Below are 21,962 nucleotides of genomic sequence, written 5' to 3'. Positions count from 1 at the left end.
ATGTGCACAATTTTATCATGAACGCAACTATAACAATAGTTAGGTAGGTAGTAATAAAGACTCCCAACTTTTTCTAAGTTACACCAAAACTTGCTCTGGAATATTTAATAAACTGTTTGTCTTAGGCCAGTACAACCAGTACAGGTTTGTAACGTATGGGTTCAGGGGCATATATAAATTACCGGGAAGGAAATGATAAATAAATTAAGTACTTCATTTATAGGCTAAGGATAATTTTATGACCTTGGAAAGGGTATTTTATTCCCCTTGATCAGAAAGTAAGGGAAAGACAAAAAATATTATAATGGGAGAATCTACTGAGCTTATCGCAATCAAAATAATTTATTTTTTGTTTTCATTCCTTAATATCTCTTGTCAAATTAACAATAAATAGTTTGCAGATGAAATTATTTATATAGTTATATGAAGAAATATCGCTCTTAATCAGAGCATAGGGCGGAAATCAAAATCAATGATAGATAGCTTTAGCCTAAATATATTTGAGAATTGTATGAAATTAAATAAGAATAATTTTAGAAATCACAAAAATTCTAACCTGGCGTTGTGGATTGAATTATCACTACTACTACCCTTGGAATATGCTCCAATGGAACTTGTAGGTTTTGTAGGGTGGAAGATGAAACCATAAAATATATCTGCTGATGCACAAGCGGCACGAATACCTGGGTGCACATATTTTACTCAACTATGAAATAAAACTCAATGAAATACATAGTATAAAATGGCATCCTAAAATATCTTGAGAAAATTTGGCAAAACAAAAATACTCTGAATTCATGAAGGCGGCACAATAAATCTTTCAGGTCGCAGTGTTAAATCCGCTCATAACAATAATAATAATGGCAGGTTTTGAAAAAAACATTGATTGTGAATATAAATTTACTGGTATTTCAAACGAAGGCATATTGAGAGTTTCGTTTTCGAAGAAATTTTATGTCTAGTTGCGATTTTGAAAAACTTCGTTTTCTTGTTTTCAAAAGCAAATCGCTCTCAAACAGCCATATAAAAACCCGAATGTAGGTAATCACTTCGCATGTTGACTGGTTCTGGTTAATTCTAAGTTTAGCGTAATATAAATTATATGCTCTTCAATGCTTCCGAGAAAATGCTGAAATTGCCTAAATAACATGTATTTACATAGAAGCATTGATGTGAGTTTTCTCTCAGCCCATTTTATTTTGTTTTGAAAGGAAAACCCACATTCACGCGCGGGTGTTTCTTGTCATTCCTTCCCGTCGTGCCAGCTAAAAGTAATAAAACAGAACAATAGTATAAGTAATTTATGTGGGACGATACTAAGGGTGAAGAAGAGAAGGTGAGTTGAACGGCGTAAATTGACGTCGAAGATTGTGTGTTCGATTGAAAATCTTTATTGTTTTTCCCTCGTATGCATTGCTTGTGCCAACAAAGTTATTACGATATGTAAGGAAGCACGTTCGCATTGATTGTCGTATGTCGTATGTGCTTTATGAATGCTCACGAGTATGTGTGTGTGCTTCTGTGGGCATGAGCTGGGAGAGAAGCTAAAGAATCACTTTGTTGCACATGTTTGCATATGTAGATTGTTTTTAGCAAGAATAAGAATAAGTTTTGTTTTGCGTGTTTTTTTAGTACCCATACTTAAGTGCACTTACACTTTGTACATATGTATATACATATATATGTATGCATATGTTAGCTGTGTGTATCTTAACATGTTGAAGTGAACTTTATGCAAATGAACGCGTATGCACTTCCATCGAATCTGATTGTGACTATGTGTTCAGTCGAGAAGAAGGGCTGCGTGGATGTTAGTTGAGCCAAAGTAGAATTATGTGAAGACTGTAATTTATGCAACACAAGCATACTATATTCTATGTATGTATACGTATATACATACAGAGTAGGCATACATATTTACTGTAACATACAGCGATTGAACGGCCACAAAATGTATTATTCTAAATATAATCCGTCTCCATCGATTAAGTGGTCATGTTTGTGCTCCTGTGCGCTTGCTTTTGCGTACATTTTCTAATGTAAATGGATACGCAGTTCTCTATACTATCCAAATTGATACTCTCCCTTACACACTGAATATACGACATACTTTCATACGGCTTTTTTATTAGGATGTGTCTATGTTGATAGGCTGCGGTCTGCCAAATGATCGTTGATGCTAAATTACCGTAAAAAGTTACACGATGTAGTTGCAAGTGCAAATAATAGAGCTTTTTTTATGAAGGACTGGAGGGTGTGGATATCTTTTGCCTAAAATGTCCTGCGAAATCGATCGATTTGACGTAGCTAGACTTCTTATTAGCCAATATCCTCAAACTCAATGGGAACCAAGCCTTTACTCAAATTCAGGCGTACAATTGAAAGTGGAACTCCCAGATCTACTCTGATTGAGGGATTATTCAATATGCATGCATAGGTATTACAAAAAACAAAAATTATAAGTGCCCTGGGTACATTGGAACCAAGTATATGGGGCCTTTCATAAGTGACGCCAAGATGTTAGTAGCGAATATTTTCTAGACGGTACCCATATGAACTGTTTAGCATTTGCCAAGTAGACGGATGTGCCATTTTACGCTACAGAGCATAGCGTTAAAGTCATTGAAATTTATTATGAAAATAGTCGCTCTTAAGGAACAATATACCGTAATTCAAAGGTTGATGGAAAAATGTCAAGAAACTGGTCCTGTCGAGGATAGAAAAAGGGGTGATATGCAGTTCACTAGAGAGGGCTAGTATACTGGGGCGGTAGCCCTTGGTCGGGAAAAACCCGAGTCATTCCGGTAATGTAGAACCGGCTGCCATTGGAATGTCGCTTTTTCACTGCGAGGAATCCCCAACTTTCCCCCACCAAGTCCACGGCGACCCTCTTTACCACCTGGACAAAGGAGGTCAAGCTGTCCCTTAAGGTAAAAGTCGACAACACACCAATTTCGACGGTAAACAACCCCAAAATTTTGGGTGTAACCTTTGATAGCTTGCTCTCCTTCTCTGCGCACACAACCGCAATTGCCACTAAAGTGTAAAATCGCAACAAGCTCCTCAAATCGCTTGCCGGCAGCACTTGGGGCAAAGACAAAGAACTGTTGCTTTCGACATTTAAGGCAATTGGTCGGCCGGTTCTGAACTATGCTGCGCCTGTCTGGTCGCCTGGAACTAGTGACACGCAGTGCATAAAGCTACAGACATGTCAAAATACCGCCATTCGGACAGCGACTGGTTGCCTCCTGATGTCCACATTTCAACACCTGCATAACGAGGCACAAATGCTCCCAGTAGTGGAGCATAACGAACTGCTCAGCAAGCAGTTCCTGCTTAGATGTCACCGCAGGTTTCACCCCTGCAGACACCTGCTTGAGCCTGAGCCGCCTCCCAGGCACGTCAGGAGACACCTTTTGGACTACGCTGACGAAATCCAGCACAAAACTGATCGCAACCTACTGGACCTGACAGTATTTAGACAGTCAATAAACGACATCCACCACCTTCATGAACTCCCGTCCTGTGAATGCCGTAATCGGAGTCCAACCACCACCTATCGCAGACGAAGAGCTCCAGCTTCCCCCTGTGACTCATGTAACACTGGCACAACTACGTTCTGGATACTGTAGCAGGTTAAACTCCTATATATCCAGAATTGACCCTGACATTCCAAACACATGTTCGGCATGTGAAGGTACCCCGCACGACACTAACCACCTCTTCACATGCACCCTAAAACCGACTCATCTAATACCCCTCTCCCTCTGGACCCAACCCGTCGAAACAGCATGTTTCCTGGGCATACCCCTAGATGAGCTAGACGAAGACGACCGGTGATATGCCCTACACTGACAGGGCTACTATTACTGTTAAAACAACAACAAGGATAGAAAAAGGACTGACAGATCCAAACTTGGATATTCTGTTGAAAATATTGCTGCTTTGGTGCAAAGTGTTGCTGTAACGTGTATAACGTGGGTACTATAAGTTGAATATAATTGAGCATGTATTGTATTCTTCTTGATTTGCACTTTCACAGCTTCTTTTTTGTGTTGATTGGTGTAAAATAGAGTTAGTGATACCAAGTCATGCTCAATTTCAGGACCGCCTCTTTGGAAGTTGTCATTCTCCATATTTGTGTTCCATAAAAGAGGATGAGTATTTTGAGAGGTTTTTATAGTTTGGTTTTTGCTCGTTGAGAGAGTTACTCTTTGCAATGGTCTGCTGAGTCTGAAGTAGTATCAGTTGCTAATAGTGATTCGCCGTTCGATTTTAAGCCTGCCACAGTTGTAATATGGCATTAACGGTGGTGAATGTCCAAGTGTATTTGCGCATTCCTCGCAAACACTATACATCATGCAAAGACAGTGTAATATTTTGGGTTCCTACATTTATGGAGCAACATCAAAACGCACATAAGAAATTAAGGAGAAGTTAGGCAAACACTTGATACAAGGGGTTATATACCATGCGAGCCCGAAAAAATGGACGATTGTCATGATTTTTTTTAAATATGTTTTAGAACTTTTATTTTAATGGGGCATATATCATACTTAAGGGTAACTCTCGAAGAATACATTTTTGGGTTTTTATTTCAAAAAATGTTATTATTTATTGGTGATATCGCCCATATTGTTGATACAGCCCATTGATCAAGTTACATTTACACAAGCGTGAAAAATTACGAAGGAAAATTCAAATTCATGAAGGATATGTTCATTTCGATTGTGCATCAGACGTTCATAAGTCAACAACACTAAGAGGCACCATCATCGATTTGACTTTTTCAAGACACATTATACTCGAAACACGCCCTTTCATTTCCTACTTTTTCTATCATCGTCCTATTCCTATAAATTAATAATAGAAACATTAAAACAAGAGGTATTATTAACAACTAGGCATCACTAATTATAAATTCGGTAAAGAAGATGATGATAAAATTGGTTTTATTTTAAATTCTTCAAGTAAATCAAATTAACAATCCTCATAGAGAAATGGTTCATTACCATGCACACAGGAAGAGGGCATATGCAAATACAAATATGTGAATTTATATACAAATGCGCATATACATACATATACTTACATATATATGCTCACTCAAGTAGAAGAGAGCCAGATGTCGAACGTTGCCGAACGCGGGGGCCGATTGTGCCTCTTTGTTGTTCATTCCGAGTTCTCGCTTGCAGTTCAAGCAAGGTAACGCCGCATGAGCAAGATAACGCTGCATGGGCAAGGTAACACTGTATGAGCAATGTCACGCCGCATTTTTTGGTGCGTGCAGCCGCTACATCAAATTATAAGACGTTATCACGTTAAAAAAAAATTAATTCCAACAAACTATGCAAATATTTATAAAAAGTGAACCGTTCAGATTCACGAGTTTGCGAATTCGATTAATTAAAAAAAAAAGTTTATGCAAATCGGTCAAATAGTTTTTGATAAATAATGATCCCCGCGACGGTAATTTTCAAAAAACACGACTTTGAGATAGTTGCGTCTAAAGTTTTGCGTGCACTTAATTTATGGATAAGGTTGCGCGCTTCCATGGTCTGTAACTTTCGTTCAAGGGCTCCGATTTTTATGATTTTTTGAATTTACGTTTTTAAGATGATGTACTTTTAGAATACACCATAAAAAATTTTCGATTTTTTAGTCCAACACAAAGCATATAACCCCATTAGTGCACGCACCAACTTGTTGGTGAAAAATGTTGCCGAAAATTTCATAAAAGTGCAACTTTAACGGAATGCTTATACTTTAATATTGCCTGCAGTATGTGTATAGTAGGTTCTTAAGGAGGTGAAGAGATTTTATTGTTTTAAATTTAGACGTCATAGTACATGGTATTGTGCCCTTCTTGGTATAATTTACTTTCTAAACCTCTATTCTACCTAAGTGTACTCATATACATATATCTCTGTAAAATGATTGGGGAAATATTATAGGATACTTCTACATAGTCTTAGAGCCGTTTGTTGATTTATTTTTGTGCAAAAGAACTATTTGCTTTTCGGTTTTTAAAATCAGTTAACATTTTTTATTAATATTATTTTTTATTAATAATATTTTATTTTTGTATCTAAAAGTAAAATATCTAATTAAACGCAAAAGTTTATTACAACGATAATTTTGCTCATCGAGAATCTCAATCAGTTTTGTAATAAAACAACATCTGTAATATTACAACACCAAGAAAAAAGAAAGAAAAAAACACAGACTAATCAGTCAGCTCGGAAATATCCGTATAAAAGTTAATAGCCTCACTATTATGATTTTCAGTCTTTGTAGTGCTGAAAATTTTATCAGAATAGACTATTGCCGTGTTCTTAAATAAAATATTCATTACATTGTTTAGCAGTGCTTTTTTATAATTCGTGTTCAAGCTAATTCGCTATGCTGATCAACTAAGCGAGTCCTCAGCTCGCATACAGTTTATTGGTTTTGTATCTTCTTTAAGCATTTTTTCATTCTTTCCCAAGCCATGCAGAAATTTATAGGGATAATTGGTCTGACTACCAATCCATGTAGCCAGTTTACTTTGATTTAAGACAACTCATATTTGTTATTAAAGTCCTATTTTCCTATATGTGAAAACATTCGCAAGAGTGTTTACATTCTGGTAGTATTCCTTGATCTCTTCCATTTCGGTATTTTTGTCAATTATTACTGTAGCGTTTCATTGTAGAACGTACGTAACTTTCATAGTGTATTATACATTTGTTGTCGAAAGTAGAGCTTAAGTCTATTTACACACACATATAGAGCCACGTTATGAGTGTGTGCAAATATTGATATCCATGAAGTTGGGTTTATGTAGGTGTTAGCGTTCGCTTTAACAAAATGCTAAGGGATGTTGTTGTTGCTAATGACGTTGTATATAATACGATTGCTTCTACTATTATCATCCTCGCTGCTGCTGTTAGTGACAACTATTTACATATTCCATGAATTTGTCAAAGTAGTCAAAGTGAATTATTGCCAATGTTAGTGAAAACATTTTGCTTACTGCGTAATTTAGCCATTGTTGTTAATGCAGCTGAATATGTTTGTGCCACTTTCCAAACATTATTTGCCAAAAAAAAACAACTGAGTTCGAAAATATGTAGGTATTTATGAAATATAGGTTAATGGATTCATAAGACTTTTATTTGTTTAGTATCAAAACATATATTTGCACAGGGAAAACTTTATTTACAGAGCAGCAGAGATACACTAGCTAACAGAAACAATCGCTGCCAAATACAGTAGTTGTTGTTTTTGCACATTTTAACATACATCAATTCCAGAAGCTTTTGACACCAAAAAAAGACAGTAAATGTAGCAAAGTTTGGCACCGTTACAAATTTTTTTTGTTCAAAGTGTACGGTCAAGTTGCATTTGTGACAATAGTGTATTACTGCTTTTCATATTTCCTTGTTTCTGTTATTGTTTTTGCGAAATTGCCAAGGGCGAACGTGAGCTATTTTTCGGCACCAGCTAATGGCGCAGAAAACGCTTGTCCAACACCTTGTTTTATGTAGATACTTATGTGTATATATTCGTATATAATTATATGTAAGAGGTACGATGCATGTTATATATAGTATGTAAGTATTTCAAACCTTTGTCTTGGCAACGCCCAAAATTTTTGAAATGGTCAACAGCAATAGCAGTAAGTTTTTGTGTTTTGCTCTTCATGTTCCACATACGCCACGGTGGGCGAGGCGGAAAAATGTACCAGTACACGCATACATATGTATATACGTCTAACTCTCTTTTAACATGCCCCTTTTTAACGATTTTGAAATAACACGGTTTACTTATACAGTTTTCTACACGAAAGTTTCGTTCTTGCACGAATCTCAAAACAAGAAATGTTTTTCTAAACAAATCATAATTCCTAAAAGAATGCTTTATTAAGTAAACACTTTACCTGTGAGATTAAGTAAAGATGCATACATATATATATAATTGGCGCGAACACCGTTTTTTGGGGTGTTTGGCCAAAAAAGGAGAGAAGGTGCTTATTTGTGATGGGCATCTTGATGTTGTTCCACAAATGAAGGGAGAGACGTACAATTTTAAGCCAACTCCGAACGGCAGGTATTTTTTATGACGAGCTTTTTCTTGGCAGAGATACACTCGGAGGCTTGCCATTGCCTGCCGAGGCGCGATCGCTATTAGAAAACACTTTTTTCATTTTTGGCATTTCACCGAGATTTGAACCTACGTTTTCGCTGAATTCCGAAAGGTAGTCGCGCACCAACCCATTCGGCTACGACGGCCGCCTAGTAAAGATGAATATATACATATATATTCTCCTTCAAATCGTTGCCATAAGTTTATTTTAAAACTAACCAAAGCTACTCTTTGAGTGTCCCGCATTTGCTAGATTAAGGTCACGAATTTTAGGTTCCGATGTCATGAGAATGAGTAAAGTTCGTGCTCTCAAACTGGAGGATATTTTCAGATTTATGAAGAATTCTGGAAAATTCGCACAGGTCTGACGACCTCCATTCCTCTAATCTATCCTATCTTTTTCCCTCTATTACTTCTCTCCTTCCCTCCTAGACTATCTACTCGTTAACTTTCCAGAGCTTTAAATACAAGGGGCGTTTAAGCCTGAGGGTTTTAGGAGTTACCAAATTTCTCGGTGCTTTCAAAATTTCAACTAACCAATCATTTAATCAACTTTATCAGGCAGCTATTGCTAACTGTGAGAGCTAATCTAAAATTTTATTAACGATTTTTATTAATTGATATACACTTTAACTATAAATAGAAAAAAAGTCGGACTTTTGAACTAATATTTAAGAAAGGTGGGCGCACAAGCAAACAAAAATAGTTTTTTAGAAGAATCTTAGTGTTAAAACTACTTCTGCTTAAACTTCTTCCTACCTGTAAGTTTCCAGAAAGTGGGTTTTTGTATATTATTTCATTTTGCGGACAGATCTCTGAGTATCTTAAAGGGCTTATAAAAAGAGGAACTTTAAAGGTATACTACGTAAATCGTGCAAGAGGTGCAAGGCGTCACCAAGCTCTTCTCATAAAAGTGACTCCACGGCTCACTGAGCCACAAGGGTCAATAGTTTCATAAAAATACTTAAAAATCGAATATTTCAAAAACGATTAAGTTCTCGATAGCATACCATCAGGATGCCTTTCTCGATAACCCTATATATATCTGATAAGTAAGTGACTTTGATATATCATCAAAGATATTTGACATGCACAAGTATTTATTTCAGTATTTATTTCAGTATTTATTATTCGTAGTTTGTTTTTTATTTGCTGGAAACCGCAATAGCAATTTCATTTCGGAGGAAAATTAAGTGAGCAGTCAACTACAAATAATTGGTGGAGATACCTTTTTGATCTTTTCTTTCAACTTGTAATGTGTGTTTTGAATTATACTATAAAAGAAAGAACCTAAGAGAGGAAGTTTTATGCCGCTTCTGAAGAGAAAACTTTTTCATCACAGAAATGCAGCTTAACCTGTCTGTCAAGGAGCTGCCGTTATTAGAAAATACTTTTTCTATAATCTAGAAAAATAGTTGTATATAGGCGGCCACCGTAGCCGAATGGGTTGGTGCGTGACTACCATTCGCAACTCACAGAGAGAACGTCGGTTCGAAACTCGGTGAAACACCAAAATAAAGAAAAATATTTTTCTAATAGCGGTCGCCCCTCGGCAGGCAATGGCGAAACCTCCGAGTATATTATTTATATATATATTGTATATTAATAGGACTATGAATAAGTTCGTTTCGGTTTTACAACAGATGGCGTAACTTGATTATTATTCCATCGATCCACATTTCCAAACATTCATTGGAGAGCTACTGTCGTAAGGCACAAACGTCAGTATAAGTTTTTTATTTGAAGTGTAAACAACAATATTTTTACCACACTTGAAAATGTCGAATTTCGTGCCAAATAATGTGTTTTTGCGGGGAATTCTTCTTCATTATTTTAATATGAAGAAAAAAGCAGCCGAAAGTCATTGTATCTTGGGGGAAGTTTATGGTGAGCATGCTCTATCTGAGCGAACGTGCCAGAAGTGGTTTGCACGCTTTAAAAGTGGTGATTTTGGCTTGGAAGACGAAGAACGCGAGGGTGCGCCGCCAAAGTTCATGGATACCGAATTGGAGGAATTGCTCGATCAAGATCCGGCTCAAACGCAAGAAGAGGTTGCAAAAACTTTGGGAGTTGATCAATCAACCATTTCCAAACGTTTAAAAGCCATGGGAATGATCCGAAAGGTAGGCCATTGGGTGCCGTATGAATTGAAGCCAAGAGACGTTGAACGCCGTTTTATGGCATGCGAACAACTGCTTCAACGGCACAAAAGAAAGGGTTTTTTGCATCGAATTGTGACTGGCGATGAAAAGTGGGTCCATTACGACAATCCAAAACGTCGGGCAACGTATGGATACCCTGGCCATGCTTCAACATCGACGTCGGCGCAGAATATTCATGGCCTGAAGGTTATGCTGTGTATCTGGTGGGACCAGCTGGGTGTTGTGTATTATGAGCTACTGAAACCGAATGAAACGATTACGGGGGATGTCTACCGACGACAATTGATGCGTTTGAGCCGAGCACTGCGAGAAAAACGGCCGCAATACGCCGATAGACACGACAAAGTTATTTTGCAACATGACAATGCTCGGCCACATGTTGCACAAGTGGTCAAAACATACTTAGAAACGCTCAAATGGGATGTCCTACCCCACCCGCCGTATAGTCCAGACCTTGCGCCATCCGATTACTATCTCTTCCGATCGATGCAACATGGCCTGGCTGACCAGCACTTCCGTAATTACGATGAAGTCAAAAAATGGATCGATTCGTGGATTGCGGCAAAACCGACCGAATTTTTCACAAAGGGAATCCGTGAATTGCCAGAAAGATGGGAAAAAGTAGTAGTAAGCGATGGACAATATTTTGAATATTAAATTTGTAACCATTTTACGTCAATAAAGTTTCAAATTTCGAAAAAAAACCGCACGAACTTATTCATAGTCCTATTATATATTGGGAAAAAATACACAACAAGCTCAAGGATAAAATTAAAAACATCAGCGATATTTACTAGTAACTTTAAACTTTATTGTACCAAAATTGAATACGCTAAGAGACTGCATACCACAAATATTTCTAGAAATCCAAATTAAAAACGTTAGGACTAGGATGTAAAGGTTGTGAAAATTTTCTAATTTTTGTATAACATCTCATACTGTGAATATTATATAAAAAATAATGAAAATTCACAAAGCAGTAAAGAAAAAGTGATAACTCGATGTGTTATACTTAAAGATAACAAAAATATTCGGCTTATTCCAAAATCTTTTGTTAGTAAGATATAAAAGGAAATACATTTTTCTGGGGCTTATAGAGGCAGGCGGAACGTTTTTACTACCCAAGCTGCTAAGGATCGAGTTACTCATTAACATGAGCGACATCTCAGTCATTAAAAAAGAATAGGATACAAAAAATACTCGTATATAAAATAATATAAGTATTATGTTCTCCTATGACCGTGAAACTAATGTACATCCACAAAAGTTAAAAGGTGCAGAAACAGCGACGTGATGGTAATAACTAATTATGGTAAGCTTTCGTGGACGATTTTGCATTTTGAAATATATTAAGTCATTGTAAATGTGCCTCCGCGTTAATTAAATTCTTGCATAAAACTTGAAGTATAATTTTGACTGGGACTCTAAGATGGAATAGTTTATAATTATAAATCACCTGATGACGCTTTAACCAAAACTTGTCTAGCTTGTTCCACCAGAGCTCGCTGTCTTTCGTGAACTCTTCTTTGCACTAGCGATTAACTCCAACCTGAAGATCATTTGACCAATAGCGAATTTGTGAGTCATATGTACGAGTATTTGTATAAAAAATCATTTCCGTGCACTTTCAGTTGAAAATATACCCCACTTTTACACGAAACTACCAATACCCTTTATATCCATAAAAACAAAAAAAAAATCTTCTCCCTGCTTTCTAGTTAGAAGTTTGTGCATGCATTTTACAAATGTGAGTCTAAAAAACAAAAAAAAACTCAGTTTTCCTCTTCAAGGCTTTCAAATGACCAACACAACTCTTGGCACTTGGAAATGTAGTTATAAGTTAACGAAACGGCATGGGCGAATAACAGTTACATGGACGTTGCTCGAAATATGCTTGAACAAACGCATATTGTAGTATGCAGTTGCAGAAAATTATATATCTAAATTTTGTATGCAGTTGCAGAAAATTACATATCTACATTTTGTTACTCAAACTGCATTTTGAAGGCAGTTTCCTTTTTTATTATTGCCTAAAACAGGTTTGGTGTTGACACACAACTGACAAGCAGCGTAAGTGTCACTTAAGCTATCCGGCGGGTTGTCTCACTGCCTGTTTGCCTGCTTGCTTCTTACCGAAATGCATGGGTTGCCTGGTGTGTGAACACAGCTGGCGAGCACTTGATTTGTTTTGATTGAATATGCGAAGAGGCGACAGAGTGCTGAAGAGTAAAATTCATGCTGCTGCCAAGTGAGGCTCGCTGTGGTGCTGACGCTCAAGAAGCTGACAAGTGGGCAACACCATCAGCAATCGAGATATGGTGAAGCGCCTTTATAATGTTGGCAGCTACTGGCTGCGAATATGTGTACGCCTGTGTGAGTTTATGTGTGTACAAGTAATGGTGGCAACAATGTGTGCACGTATCTATGGGGAGTAAATGCGTAAAATGAAGTATAAAAATATACAAAAGAAAAATAAAAATAAGAACCTGCAACAGTGGTGAAGAAAACTCGCTATTGGGTCCCTAACTGGCGTAAGAATGTACAAAAGGAGTTACATATCGCTTAAAAGTGTAGAACAAAGGACCGAACCGTATGCGTTTATTCAGATAACAAACGCCAATGCATAGAAAGTATCAACTCAAAACCGCTGCAGTTTGAATATCGATAGGTTAGATCCGGTTAAATTCCATTAAATCGGTAAAATCTGTAGTCCTTGGTAAACGCAGTAAATATATCTCTAGTCCTATGTCTAATTTGTCCGAAGCAATTCTCATTTTTTTCAAAAATATAATCTCATCTCCCATAGCTCGTCTCTGTGTAGGTAGGCTGGCCTGTTATTCAAAATTTCTCTAAAATTAGAAACTCATGTTTTTTTTTTGAAGTTCAAAGCTTTTGCATAAGAAGTTCTGAATACATTTACATTTCCTTAACTTTTTACAACAATTTCTACAGAAAAGAATTTAATGCTTCTGAACTCATTTTGCTGAACCTTTTATTGGTGCATCGAGTTGAGCGGATTTCGTTCTGTCTTGGCCAGCTAGGACTAGGTACTCTATTACCAGAATTTACTGGTCCGATGTCACTCTAGAAGAGTGCTTGTTCCTTAGTCAAATTGCCCAGTGTCTGATGCTAATAAAGTACTGAGAGCAGGCTACCAATTTGCCTCATTTATTGATGATAAGGCACTTATCCTTTTAGCATCGGCCGTTGAAACCAGCAACTCCATGAGGGCAACTTTTAGTATATTATATTAAATTTTCTTGAAAATGAAGTGAATACTACTAAAAACGAAATAAGTATTGGCTTAGCAATAGCGAAAATATATAGATATAGGTTAATATGTGAGTGACGCGGGTTTCAATTTTTGAACCAAGTGAAAGCAAGGGATCTATACAAAAACAAAAATTATAAAGGGCCAAACAACGTCGGTAAATAATTTTGTATGTTAGAAATATTTCTTGAACGCCACAAAAAGAGTTATTACTGCAATGAGTTGTAACTGGCAACAACTACTAACTCAGTAGCCAAATATTAATGGTTTGAAGGTTATATTTTGCGCCGTTCAGATCAGAGTGATATACTTGTACATGCACTATATACATTTTATATTCAGAGTTGTTAGAACCTTGCGATGTTATCAAAGAGCAGTTCTACCATCAATGAATGATTTTTTTTAAAGAGAGGATTTGAAAATAAAAGCATCTTGCATTTAGCCAAGAGTGCGTAATATTCTTTTGCGGCTTATGTCGTTCAAATCTATTGAAATGAATGCGCATATACCAGTGCCCATTCGTATCTTCATTTCTGCAGCTAATGTGAAAACCTCATTCATTACAACGGTATGAGTAAAAAAGAACTTTGATTCTTTTTTGATTTTAAAAGTTGCTCTGAAATCGGCCAATACAGAAAATAAAGAGAAGCAAAGAATTCAATTCACGCTAATTTTCCTTCAAGTTTTTGTTTAAGGTTTTAGTCTGGTCAAATACGCATTTTTTATAGATTTTTTAGGATTTTTTTTTTTAAGAAAAGAATTTGCAATCGTCTTGGTTTTATAGTATTGACATCAAATGGTATACAAAAGCATTTTTTTACATATTTTTTTGTAGTAGGATGGCGCCAAAGTAAGCGTCTTTAGGTGGTTGTCAACAAGATTTTGGCTCTTCAGGACATCTGAAAGGAAAAATTTAAACTGATTATTATTCTGTAAATTTGTCATTCTGGCAGGTGTGACACATTTTTCTGAAAAATGAAAAAACAGCGGGCTTTTGGAAAAAAGTGTTAAAAGTGTTTTGTTGTGTCAGCTGTCACAGTCCGATGTCATCTCTTTTGACAGATGAGCATTCCATGTCGACTGATGCAATAATTTAGACATCGCTGTCGAGTTTTCTAAAAATTGGTTTTAGCTTGAATGTACCTAATAAGAAGCAAACTGCAAAGATTTGAGAAAACTTTTATAATTTTGAGATTTTTTGAATGTTGAATATTTCAAGCTGACATATTTTCGGTTCAATTCAAGATTTTTAGAATTTTTGTTAATTTTTTTAAGATAAAATCACATATGTAAACAAGAGAAAAAAACACATTTTTTTAATTGTTTGCAATTTATTAGGACAAAGTAAAAAAAAAAAATAAATAAATAAAAACAAAAATTTGAAAGACACCCCCTTATTATACTCTAGCCTAGAAATGAACCAATTTTCAGAAAAATGTACTAAAAAACTAAAATATCTGGATCACTTGGCATGAAATCATTCGGATATTAAGTAGAGAATCTGAAAATTATCTGTTTATTCATTTAGAACCTACTACAAATATAATGGGCCTAGGAAAATAGAAAAATTTAATCAAACAAGTAGACAAGTGTCAGACTCAGTACAGACCGAACTTTGCATATGCACCCGTACTCGAGTAAATGGCTGTAAAATTTCGATAAAAAAACTCAGACAATGGGAGTTATAGTTTTTGACATCAACCAAAGAGACGAAAATTTCGTCTTAGCTTATTAAAAGTAAGAGCGCCTTATGACCGATCTTAGTAAAATCTACGAGGATCGTTTGAAAATTTCGTGCAAAGGCAGAGAGATGTCACTACTGACGTGCATTGCGATTATTTTTACTTAATAGTATCTCCTGAAAAAACACATCGCAAGCTTCAGCCAGTTCGGTCTATTTCTTTATCCATCAAGAGAACGCACCAGCTCACGCCTCAGTAGTTGAGGTTGCAAAACTAATGGATATAAAGTTCCAACTCGTCTCATATCTTCCTCTATTCTCCAGGTTGGGAACTAGTACGTGCTCCTCTATTAAAAGACATGGCTGGCGGGAAAAACATTTTATTCCAACGGGGAGGTGGTTGTAGAAACGAATGGCGATTTTTCAAACTTGGACAAGTCCTAGAAAATATAATAGTCCCCAAAAGTAGAATAGCGTTCGATGAAGCGTATAAGCCTAAAAGGAAACTATGTCGAAAAATAGAAAGGGTATACCTCAAACACTTTTTTTTCCTTGTTCACTCCTCTCGAGAGCATATGGCCTCGACAAGATTTGTCTTGCGTTGGTTTCGTTAATCTATTTGATTTCTGACAGGGTAATCAGACCCTAAACTTAGAAACAAAGTATTCTTACTGCTTGGAGTGCCATCTGTGTTTCACATTTTTCTGGCAGAAGGATTGCAAAGATGGTTGAGGACTTCGCTAAAGTTGATGTGTCTGCGCTATTACCGCGGTCGCCCGCTTCCTCTTGCGGGCGCAATGTGTAACTGTATGTGTTCTTTTGCTTTTTGCTTGTTTTAGCAACCACAATGCAAATAATGCGGTGACTATTGTGCGGTAGTAAGAATGGATGGAATAAGTTTTTGGGTTTGAGGAATGCGTTTCTGTTTTTTGTTTTTTTTTTTTTTTAGAAACAGGGAAAGTAGGTAAATTTGGAAAAGTGCGAGGATCGTGCTTTACATGGAATTCGAACCCACAACTTGTGGCATGGCAAGCTAGTGCACTTACGCTAGACTATCGAGGCCGCAAAACAATTAAGTAGTTGTTGTTTTTGCACGGGGTTTTCAAACGAATCTCGTACAGCCGATCTAAATGAGGTGGGCCATGATCAAACTATAAGTTTAGCCGCGTTTTATTAAGCCGTCATAGAGATTTACGTAAAAATGCGATTTTAAACTTTGCGTGCATCGCATTTATGTTTTTGTCATTTGTGCTAAATATGAGTAATTTTGCTTTATTTGTAACAAAGATATCAATTTGCAAAGTTTCGTTATATAAGTAAAGGGCACCAAGTTTTATTGAAATCTACAAATTTTTGCCCGGGTTGTTGTGAACACGGGCAGTCTGACGTGCTTAAAACAACTTATCTCAACAAATTATGTTACCATTTGACATAAGTGTGGGCGGATATACATATATATATATATGAGCCGATTGGATCGATCGATATAAGCGTAAAAATATCAGAGCGCGTCGGCCATGCAAATAAACATTTTATTGCTCTATCGTTGAATGCAGTTGGCAAGGTGGTTATGCACAAAGGATTTCTTCATTGAAATATGTGAACACAACGTTTTGGCTTATTTTTATTGTATCATATGATAAGTATTGACGATGCCAGACATCCAACAAAGAATTCAATATTGGAGAGAAAATTTCCCATATGAATAGTTTCACGACATTTTGCGGCTGTTTGGTTGCTAAGACCGGAACCTAAAAATATTTTCTTCCCCATATGAATAAGGGTAAATTACTTATAGAAAAAGCTGAAGTTTCGAAATATAACATTCGTCCCAAAATAGCCGAGAGAGAGACACCCAGTTTGCTCTATATGCACGCACTTTATATTGCTTAAGCGCTGGCCTAGATATTTAATAAAATGTTTAATGCAACCTGCATTGATATACTTTGTCTATGTGAATATATGCAGGTTGTCTATGTGCACGTATTTGCCAAGCCTCGTATAAAAGTGCTTGTGTGTATGTATAAATGTATACGCATATCGGTAAATGTAAATATTTTGCAATGCCAGGTATAGGTTTTTGAAAAGGGCCGGAGGCTCGCGGGGGAAATAAACTGATTTCATTATACGAGTATGTAACTGAACTCAGTTGAACTAACTGAACTGGGCGTGTATTCATGAAAGGATAGTAAAGGCGAGAGAGTAGACATTTTTACTTTTCTCTCAATTGCTTTTCGCTATTCTCTGCAAAAAATTTTTACTTGTGTGATAGCAATGATTTTTTTTTTTAATATATGTATATATATATTTGGTGTGCACTCAAATTAAATTTTTTTTTTACTTTTGTTACAAATCAGAGCACAAAATATTTTTACTGTCTCCATATAGGCATTCGTGGGAACATGTTGCGAACGAGAAGACGAGCGCTTAGTTGAAAAAGTCTCTTTCAACTTAGCATCATTCTCTTTCCTGGCTCTTGCAACCAGAAATGTTTATAAGTGAGAGCACATTTTTGCAAAAAAACGGCTCACTCACACATGCGCGATGTGTTTTTGTATGGAAAAGCTGCAAGGGGAACACACAAAGCTTTCGCTGCACCTAGTAAAGTCATAGGTCGCATTCGGTAATTAAAAGAAGGTTGCACTTCGTACGCATTCGTAATATTTAACGATTGTGTTTTGCTAACGCTATTATGATTTCAATTGTTTTTCTCACTGAAAACGACCAGTACAACAGGGGCGCTAGTGGAAGATGTTGGGAAGAGGTTGCGGGCAAGAAATTTCTTTGCTGATGCGACGACAAAAGATCTGCTCATTTACAGCCAGCTGTTAATTTGGAATTTCCTTTTCGTTTGCTGCTTGGTATTACCTTTTGAGTCACAAACTTTTTTTGAATTTTGCGAATCACTGCAGAATATTCTTGGTTCTTAGTATTTGTGTTTTGTGTTGGGGGTTGTCCTTTGTATTAGCATTCAACCTCGAGCACGAGCGTAGGCTGGCAAAGTGACTGCTTGCATTGGCTTGAATTTCACATACTGCCTCTTATGTTATTGTTAATATACTATACACCGAAGCTGTTCTGCCGCAACACAAACTCTCTTCAAATTTAGTTTTAAAGAACGACACTGCTGTCATTGTTTTACTCAGTATGTTTGGAGAAGCCTAGATCTGTCTATGATCGTATATATAAGAGTATATATTTTAGTATAGATATATGGATATATATACTCGTATGTAAGTAGTAAATAGTATAGTATAAAGATAATATATCATATTCACACGCACCAATATACATAGCTACACATAAGTGCATGCATGCACTCAATATCCTTGGGATTTTTCCCTTTGTTGTTTTTCACCCGAATTTCATTTAAAAGTTTTTATCTTCATTTGCTTTTACTGCCAGTTTTCTGAGTTTCATTGCGCAACTTCTGATGCTTCTTCTATTACTGTGTACAAATGTGTACTTTTTGCAATTCTTGCCATTTGAAAGAATTTTTTTACTTCGTTAGAGGCTGCGTTGTTTTCTGTTACAATGTGTTGGCGTTTAAAGAATAAAACTTTAGTGCTTTCAGGTACGCGCTCTCTTTCTTTTTCTCGTACAACACTGCGTATGAGTAATGCGCTAATGAACTTTTTATTTGCCATAGAAATGTTGCCTATGCACACATACGAATGGCGTGCGTGCGGTAGCAAGGGAAAGTGTAGCAGCACTGAAAGTCTCGAAAACAAAACTTTTTAATTGGAAAAATGCAATAAATGAAATGAGTGTTTGCTCTGATAAGCATTTCTGGTTTGCTTTTGCTTTTATGAAAGCTTCTCTGTGGTTAAAAGTTTAAAATAGAATTTTGTGATATTTTGTTGTGCTCAGTTTAGATTTTGCAATAGCAAATACCATTTATGAATGAGCTAGGAATCAGTGATAACGATATTATTATGATTTGCCTCATAATGTGATATTTAAAATACGAGCGTTGCTATTCAAGAGAAAAAATCAAATGAATGAACGCTATAGCTGCCATTTATTATTTTTTAGTATTTTATTTATTATTGAAATGTCAGCAGGCCCAACACAAACAAGTTGTGGGAGATGGGTTTGGGTCATGACATTTGTGACATTTGTACAGGGTTTGCCAAGTGTTTTAGGTAATGTTTGCACTGTGACACGTTAGTGGGAGCAAATCCCAACGTATTGCAACGCTATATTAGAAAAGCGTAGCATATCCACATTAGACTTCTGGCTATTTCCGGTGTCAACTAACTGGTGCTTTTATTAAAAAGATAAGTTAAAACCTACCAAGAATTAAAAATTTTCATAGTATCGTAAATAAAGACCATAGGTTTAGAAAAAACAACAGGAAAACAATGAGAAAAGAGCCTAAAACAATCCTCCTTCTCCTATTTGTGGTATGCGTCTTGATGTAGTTCCGAAAACGGAGAGGTCTACAGTTTTAAGACAAACGCCAAATGGTTTTTTATGAGCAGCTTTTTCATGGGCGAAATACACTCGGAGATTTGCCATTGCCTGTCGAGGGGCGACCGCTATTGTACGAACATTTTTCTGCATTTTGGTGTTTCATTTACTGAGATTTGAATCTACGCACTTCCGAATAGAAGTCATGTACCAACGCATTCGGCTATGGTGAAAACCGTAAGAAAAGAACACAGGATGCATTAATAGGTCCATTGAAATTTCATGATAGATCGTAGACCGCTGACGCGATTTTGGCCGAGCTTAACAAAGCGCGTCAGTTGTTCCTTTCTTGTTCTAACCGGCGTCAGTTGGAAACACCAAGCAAAGCTTAGTTCTTCTCCACTTGATATCTTCAATGCTGAATAGGAATTCCTCTTCTTTTGTTTCCACCAGCTGATACCGCATTGAATACTATCAGAGGCAGAGCGTTTGTATTCGTAGCCGACCTCTAATACGACAAACAAGCATTTTTATAATAAGGACAGCTAAAGGGGATATTTAAAGTACACAATTCCTTTTTCAATGTCTCCATTCCAGAACTCTCTTAAACATATTTCACTCCAGTGAGGCCTTCAGTGGCGAGCCCTTATGAGTAAGAAAAATTACACCTTCGGAATGATGCATGGCACAGGACCATGATATACAATCTTTTGCAGTCAAAAGTACTTCAATATGAGCTGGAATATTTTTGAAATTAACTGAACGATACCGTATCAAGTATTCGATATTGTGAGTGTTTTCAAACGTACTTCAAGACTTACCTCTCGTGTAATGCAGTTAGATGCTTTCACAATAATTGCTACCTATGGTGGCCCGATAACAATCAGAAAATGTCATCTTCCAATAAATCAATCATTTTCAGTTCGGCCCACTCTAATGCTACAAAAGATAGTCAAAAATTGTTGCTCTATTAGGAGCTATGACTGATGACTGAAATGAGTGCAACTAATTCCAACATTAATTCTTTGAAACTCACTATAATTAGATTACGTAGTGCTGGATGATCTGTAAAAAGATCTCACTTATTCTTCTAAGGCCCATTGTGTTGGCCGAGCTATGCATTTGCGGTCGAAGATATTGTTTTAGGTAATTAATAATGTACGCCTTCACGAGTATTAAGAAGCCGCTCAGCATTTTATCAGCAATATTCTTCAAGGAAGAAAAATATGTTGATTCTAAGCACATTTGTCGAGTTCTAAGAAGAACAAGGCAGTGACAAAATAGGTGTTCTAAAGTACCCTAGAATCTGCTTCGTTGCATAAGTTACACACATCGCTCTGAACTAATCCCATTTTGGCTGCGTGATGCGGGTTGAGACAGTGTCCTGTCAGTACTCTAATCCATACTTTGCAGTTTGCAGTTTTCGTACTCAAAGTCCTTGACATAATTTGTTTGCAGTTTTGTACGAGGTTTAATGTTCCCATATCGGCTGTGTTTCAAGAGATAGTTCCTCATTTACTTATAGTTTCGTTTTCTGAAAGGAGAGCGATGGGAATATGTATGGCGTGCTCAATCTCGGCAATCGTATACCTGCCTTAGCGAGCCCATTGGCTTTCTCATTTCCTTCTATTTCTTTGTGTTTTGGTATCCAGTAAATAGTGACCATTTCCGCAGAGTTCATCCATTTTGGAATTGCGCTGCTGAACACATTCCGAGTAAGTGCAGGGAGCCATAATTGGTTCAATAGCCGCTTGACTTGTCATGCAAATGATTATCTTGGCATTAAGAGGAGTTAATTAAAGAGTTAACTCAGCTGCTTTTATTGCGGCATAGATTTCAGCTTAAATATACGACAGTAATTAGGTAGTCTGAAAGACTTTTGGACATCAAACTGCTGGTAGAAGACATCCTCTCCTACTCCTTCCGCCATTTTGGACCCTTTGAATCTGTAATTAAGTAAGTTTTTTTTTCTTAACATACCCACACATGTTTTATATTAATCCATAATATTATATAACAGCTTTTTAAATGAACTGATTTCTTTTAATCAGATGTCTTGTTTGCCTTGTTATTGGCGTGGCTAATGACTGCATTATTATTTGCTTTTTTCCTCCTTACAGGACTGGTGGAGGCAGCATGTTGGGTGATGTTAACATATCCGCTATTCTCGATTCATTTAGCGTTAGCTACGACAAAAGAGTAAGGCCTAACTATGGAGGTGAGTTTCATGTTTGCGAGAGTCTCAACATATCAAAAAATTTCGAGTTAATATACTAATTTGTTGCAATCTCGACAATGCGGTGTTAGT

At 36.6% G+C, this 21,962-nt stretch overlaps 1 protein-coding gene across 10 annotated transcripts in view; it reads left to right on the top strand.

The window, feature by feature from the left end:
* Positions 1-21,962, top strand: part of LOC128861695 (gamma-aminobutyric acid receptor subunit beta) — a 153,392-nt gene that overhangs the window by 49,194 nt on the left and 82,236 nt on the right. For all 10 annotated transcript variants that reach the window (XM_054100006.1, XM_054100003.1, XM_054100001.1 and 7 more), the window contains exon 3: positions 21,775-21,872. In XM_054100006.1, the coding sequence (XP_053955981.1) occupies positions 21,775-21,872 (98 nt within the window). The remainder of the gene's footprint in view (positions 1-21,774; positions 21,873-21,962) is intronic.

Source organism: Anastrepha ludens, chromosome 4 (assembly GCF_028408465.1).
Source record: "Anastrepha ludens isolate Willacy chromosome 4, idAnaLude1.1, whole genome shotgun sequence".
NCBI lineage: Eukaryota > Metazoa > Arthropoda > Insecta > Diptera > Tephritidae > Anastrepha > Anastrepha ludens.
Note: the sequence above shows the minus strand (reverse complement) of the source record. Positions and strands in the feature narration are given on the sequence as shown.